This window comes from Chrysemys picta, chromosome 10 (genome assembly GCF_011386835.1).
Source record: "Chrysemys picta bellii isolate R12L10 chromosome 10, ASM1138683v2, whole genome shotgun sequence".
Lineage (NCBI taxonomy): Eukaryota > Metazoa > Chordata > Testudines > Emydidae > Chrysemys > Chrysemys picta.
Window position 1 is genome coordinate 71,762,103 of NC_088800.1, and position 6,199 is coordinate 71,768,301.

Genomic DNA, 6,199 nt, shown 5'->3' on the forward strand with positions numbered 1-6,199 from the left:
AGTTCAAGGTCGTTAAGGAAGCTATAGGTGAATTAGGTATTGAGTTTTATATAATCAACATAACAACTAGACTTATAGATTTTAAAGCCTGAATGATCCATTATGATTATCACATCTGACCCCCTGCATAACACAGGCCACAGAATTTCACCTAATGAACAGGAGCAACACTTTGAGAAAGAGCAACTAGAAGTAATTAGCTACAAAAACTCACATGCCATGTTTTGAATTGCAATAGAAAACAGAAAACCAACTTCATAGCAAGATTTGTGTATATAGAAATTTAGTGTCTGAACATAACAAAAATACCTAGGGCCAAATTCAGCCCTTCTTTAATTTTATCTTCAAACTGGACACACAGTAATGCTGCAAGACCAGGGTCCCTTTACATCCCTTTTCTGGAAAGTTGAGGTGTGTCCACAGAACCACCCGCACAGCTAGCCAGGTACACAAGCAATCTCAGCAGGGGAGGTGGGAAACATGCACTGAAATATGTGGACGATGCCTCTTGACAGCGACACTGCGCCATCAACTGGTCTCTCTTGCTGGGAGTGGGTTTGTGGAAACAGAAAAGTTGTGTGCCACTTGGCAATTTTTTCTTCTCCTCATACAAATACTCAGAAGAGGTGACATGGAGTTGGCCCTCAAAAGTTATCACATGTGAACATTGTCGGCTAGATTAAAATCACTAAGAACCCTACTATGTTGCACAAATAAAAAAACATGTATTATATAGGTTACAATATGTGCCAACGTGAAAGGAATGAAAATTAAACCAGGCTCTATGGGAAAGGCATCTCCACCTTACGATGTTCAGGTATGTTGATACATTTTCCTGGTTGAACTCTATCTAAAATATGAGAGGAAAATAGTTCTCATCCTTGTCTCCCCCATTATAGTTGTGAATGGTAAAGAAATTACATTGGGCCAGTCAAAACAATCATGTTTTTCTTCCTGCAGGTTGTAGATGACCAGGGTGATATTTTGCCTCGAGGAGAAGAAGGAAACATTGCCATCCGAATCAAACCTACAAGGCCATTTTGTCTTTTCTCTCAGTATTTAGTAAGGAGACTTTTTATTGTATTCAGAAAAGTTTCATGCCACTTACCAGACATATTGAGAAGTGGATAGGTAAAATCTTGGCTCTATTGAAATCAAAATTTCCTTTGACTTGAATGGGGCCAGGATTTCACCCCAAAAGTTCACAAGGTTTCTTAGGGTATGTCTATGCTGCAATTAAACATCCACAGCTGGCCCTTGTCAGCTGACACAGTTTCCCTGAGCCCAGGGAACAGGGCTGTTTAATTGTGGTATAGATGCCTAGGCTCTGCAAGGGGGAAGGGTCCCAGAGCCCAGGCTCCAACCTGACCCCAAACATCTACACTGTAATTTTATAGCCCCATAGTCTGAGCCCTACATGACATGAGCCAGTTGCAGGTGTTTTATTGCAGTGTAGACATACCCCAAGAGTCCCAGTCTGCCTCACAGTTTCCTCATTGCTATGAGGTGGGGGCAGGCAGTATGCTATTCTAGATCTCTGTCTAGCACAGCATACATCCCCTGACACCCCAACATAGCTTTGTTAGTGTGTATGCTCAGTGCTCCACCAATTCCCACTCCTTCCATTCGCCTGCAGGGGTGGAGAATGATGTAGCAGCTCTGCAGAAGCTGCTCTGCCTCCCACACAGCTACCCAGGGACATTAAGAGATGTCATATTCCCCTGCACCTATGCAAGCCATCCACGATTTTGGCCCTTTGAGTCTACGTTCTGCTGAAGAATACAGAGCACGTGTTCCGGCTATATCCTGCATGTGTGGTCTTTTTGTCCTGCTCTCTGTTGGAGACATCATCCCACCTGATGAAGCGTGTGTGATCTTAGCTAAATATTAGTATACAAACCACAGTACTGAAATCTCAAAGCATGGGGGATCATTTTGTTTTTTAAATGGTGATGGCATATACACCCTAACATGACTACACAAATGGGAATGTTTCATAGGTTAGTGCTAGTGTAACAGGTTTGTAAAATGTGTGTCCTGTTGTCTTCCTCAGTGGATAGTCCTCATGGAAGGTAACTACTCCTGTATCTGGTGGACGTACTCCTTGAGATAAAGTGGTAGAGAGCTGTGTTTTGCTACTGAAACTCTAAGCTCAAAACCTCCCCTGACCCTTTGCTGAGGGTCATTGCACTAGTAAATAATAATTTCTCTCTTGAGAAGGAAGGTTGTATATTTGAATAATTAGTTCTGCTGAGGGGAATTTCTGACGGAACACATCTTTCCCTTCTCCCTCTAATGCACAGTGCTAATCATAATGACAGGTTTCAGAGTAGCAGCCGTGTTAGTCTGTATCAGCAAAAAGAACAGGAATACTTGTGTCACCTTAGAGACTAACAAATTTATTAGAGCATAAGCTTTCGTGGACTACAGCCCACTTCTTTGGATGCATATAGAGTGGAATAAATATTGAGGAGATATATATACACACATACAGAGAGCATAAACAGGTGGGAGTTGTCTTACCAACTTTTCTCTTACTTAATTGGCCTCTCAGAGTTGGTAAGACAACTCCCACCTGTTTATGCTCTCTGTATGTGTGTATATATATCTCCTCAATATTTATTCCACTCTATATGCATCCGAAGAAGTGGGCTGTAGTCCACGAAAGCTTATGCTCTAATAAATTTGTTAGTCTCTAAGGTGCCACAAGTACTCCTGTTCTTAGTGCTAATCAGTGTGGCTATATTTTTAAATTCAGATCATAATATTATGTGGAATACACTGGACTTGGAAATATATGATACTGTCCTGAGCATGTTTTATTTTTGTGCACGGTAGCAAGATGGATGGATTACACTGCACTAAAGATAGTTAAGGTGTGTGAAATGTTGTTTGATTGTTGTCAGGATAACCCAGAAAAAACTGCCTCCACAGAGCATGGGAATTTTTATATCACTGGGGACAGAGGGATTATGGATGAAGAAGGATACTTTTGGTTTGTTGGAAGGTCTGACGATATCATTAATTCTTCAGGGTAGGTCCATTACTATTGGGTTTGCAGGTTTCTCTTACAATGTTGCTCTGTAGTATCACAAAATACAATTAAAAAAAACTTTTTCATGAAAAGATCAATAGTTTCACGCCAATGCTCTCTCTTAGGTATCGTATCGGACCATTTGAAGTAGAAAGTGCCTTGATACAGCACCCAGCAGTCGCAGAATCAGCTGTTGCCAGCAGCCCAGATCCTATCAGAGGAGAGGTAAAAGGGCTGATATAGAAAGACGTACTCTTTCAGTGAAATGTAGAGTTCCTGCTGTACACTGTATACTTGCTTGGAATGAGTTGCAGATGCTGGAAAAAAACCCTTGGAATATAGTTTTAGGTGTCATTATTAGAAAAGATCAAACAATTTTATGAAGAAATTTGGAATTTCAACTTTGTTTCCATATTGCAGAATTTGACATGGAACAATATTTTGTTTAGTCAAAAAAATTGTGAAATATTTTTTTCAACAAAATTGATTTTTTAAATTGTCTGTTTATCCTTTTCTCCCTTTTTTGTCACAGAGAGCAGTAAAATTAATTAAATCCAATGGCTTTCTTTTTTTTCTTTTTCCTGCTCTGTAACTTTTCAAAATGTTCCCATCTTTAGGAAAGTGTCAGAGTTACAGTTTCTTTTTGCAACTGTCACTTTTCAAAACTTCCTCCACTTTGGAAAAGTTAGTGGGGAAAAAAAAGAAAGAAAAAGTAAAATAAAGAACCATCCTGGACATGATTAATTCTGTTGCATTCAGTGGCAAACAGGAAAAGCGAGGGAGAAAAAGGAAAAATAAAATTCTAAATTTTGAAATTCTCCATTTTGATGAAACATTGGATTTAAAAAAAAACTGAAAATTTTCAGTTTAAAAATATATCACTTTTCATTTTAAAGTTTCAGATGAAAATTTTTGACTGGCTCTAGACGTTATCTAGTTTTCTTTTTTTAAGTGAATAAGCATGTGAAAAAGTATTGTAGAAATAGTGCCTCTCACAATGTAGTACATAGAGAGACAAGGTGGGTGAGGTAATATCTTTAATTGGACGAGCTTCTGTTGATGAAAGAGACAAGCTTTCGAGCTACATAGAGCTCTTCTTCAGGTCTGTGTAGCTTGAAAGCATGTCTTTTTCACCAACAGAAATTGGTCCAATAAAAGGTATTATCTCCCCCACCTTCTCTTTCTAATATCCTGGGACCAACATGGCTACAACAACGTTGTAAACAAAATATAACATATAGACTAATAAAGAGATACTATAGGTAAGGATCAGAGCCTTCGCTGTTGCAAAGTGGCATGGCACTCCTGAAGTCATAATCTATTGATTTCAATGTAGCTATACTACTTTATCTCAAATCAAGTTCTGGCCCAGGGATTTTAGCATCTCAGTATGATTGCTAAATTGCACCAGGCTTTTTTAGTCTTATGGAACTAGATTATCTGACATTTGAAAGGCCCCAAAAGGCCTCAAAGGAAGTGAAATGTGGTTGTATTGGTATTGTACAAGATGGTTGTATTGTCCAGTAGAGCTTCTGGCAGGCCATGGAGAGCTGCACTGCACTCTCTGCAGCATTAGAAGGAGCAGCGTGGGTGCAGGATGGGAGCTAGGCAGGCCATTCATCCAGTTTTAACCAGACAGGCAGGCTTTTCTGAGGTTCGTCCCCCATCCAGTACTGAGAGAAAACTGGACATGGTTTTGTCCAGTATCGGATGGGGGACACCATTTTGAAGTGTGTGCCGCTCCACCCCTGCTGCTGTGACCTCGCACGCACAGTGCATATAAGGTCCCACTAGCAGGGACAGGGTCGTGCTGTGTGGGGGTGGATCCACACCGTTCTCAGAAGTACCGGAAGATCCAGTGTTCCGAGAATGCATGAGTGGCCACTCTAGGGGAAACATGGCCAGTACGTCCATTCCTATGTGGATCATAGGCCCAACCACGCAAAGCAGGTGCACAGTGGGCTATAATCACTGCTGCAGCCCAGAAGCTGCCATTGTAGCTATGCAGGCGATCCACACTTTGCCCTTTGGCTGAGAACGGGGAGGATTTTATCCCTGCACCTCTCTGCCACATAGATCTGCTTAAATCATGCTTATTTTTATGATGCTCCAGTCAGCTACATAGCTGTCATCCTCCACCCCAGAAGTGGCTGCACGTCACGCTGGGGTGCTGTTTGTAAAGCGTTTTTGGATACTTTGGAATGAAAAACACTATGTAAAAGTAAGATTATTATTCCACCAACTGATATTCAAACTCACACCTTAGGCAAAGAGTTTCAAAATTGGGTACTCAAAATTTGAATTAATCGAAACCCCTGGGAACACTGACCCTTAGAAAATCAGGGCACTTATTTAAGTGCTATAGTGTGGAATAAGGTGTCTAATTTCATACCCAAATTACAGTCTTTTGGATTTGGGCTTTTTCATGCTCGCATTTTTCAGCCTTGGTTGTTTGTTGAAGACTAAACACACCCATTTACTTTCATTGTAACTGTTATTGCACAGGTGGTAAAAGCTTTTGTTGTCCTGGCTCCTGCTTTTCTATCACATGACCCAGAAAAATTAGCTCTGGAGCTGCAGGAGCATGTGAAAAAGGTGACTGCTCCCTACAAATATCCCAGAAAGGCAAGTACCCACCCCCTGCTAAATAACAGGGGCATACTCGAAGCACAGCTTTTCTAAGTGTTTCAGAAATCAAGCCATGTTTAAGACAAAGTACACCGATTCCTTTACAGTCTATTAAAAGCATTGTCTGTATCGTGCTGTGAACGCAATTCATTATGATGGAGTCACTCCACAGAAGCGGTGTGCGCACACACACACGCTCACTCACACCCTGAATAAAACTCAAGTAAACTGGGCAATGCTGCAAGGATTGAGAAGAAATGGAACCCATCCCTCACTATAAAAACATGATCTCGTAACTCCCTCTCCAGCCTGCTCCCTACCCACAGCGTTAGCCCACTAAACACCAACCTGTTCAGGATCGTAGTAAAGACCCCTTCTGCACTGCCCTGTGCACACGTGTGAGTAAGGGGTTCACAGTCAAGCTCAAAGCTGTACCAACAGTACTGACTCCCAGTCTCCTGTCCTAACCACTGGGCAGCAGTTTATTTTGCACGTTAATTTGGGGGGGGTTTGTTCTTCCCGAGGGCTCACAGGGAA

At 41.3% G+C, this 6,199-nt stretch overlaps 1 protein-coding gene across 7 annotated transcripts in view; it reads left to right on the forward strand.

The window, feature by feature from the left end:
- Window positions 1-6,199, forward strand: part of LOC101940230 (acyl-coenzyme A synthetase ACSM4, mitochondrial) — a 31,629-nt gene that overhangs the window by 23,299 nt on the left and 2,131 nt on the right. For all 7 annotated transcript variants that reach the window (XM_024102333.3, XM_065558960.1, XM_065558959.1 and 4 more), the window contains 5 exons: window positions 737-817; window positions 961-1,062; window positions 2,907-3,034; window positions 3,160-3,259; window positions 5,540-5,659. In XM_024102333.3, coding sequence (XP_023958101.2) covers window positions 737-817; window positions 961-1,062; window positions 2,907-3,034; window positions 3,160-3,259; window positions 5,540-5,659 — 531 coding nt within the window. The remainder of the gene's footprint in view (window positions 1-736; window positions 818-960; window positions 1,063-2,906; window positions 3,035-3,159; window positions 3,260-5,539; window positions 5,660-6,199) is intronic.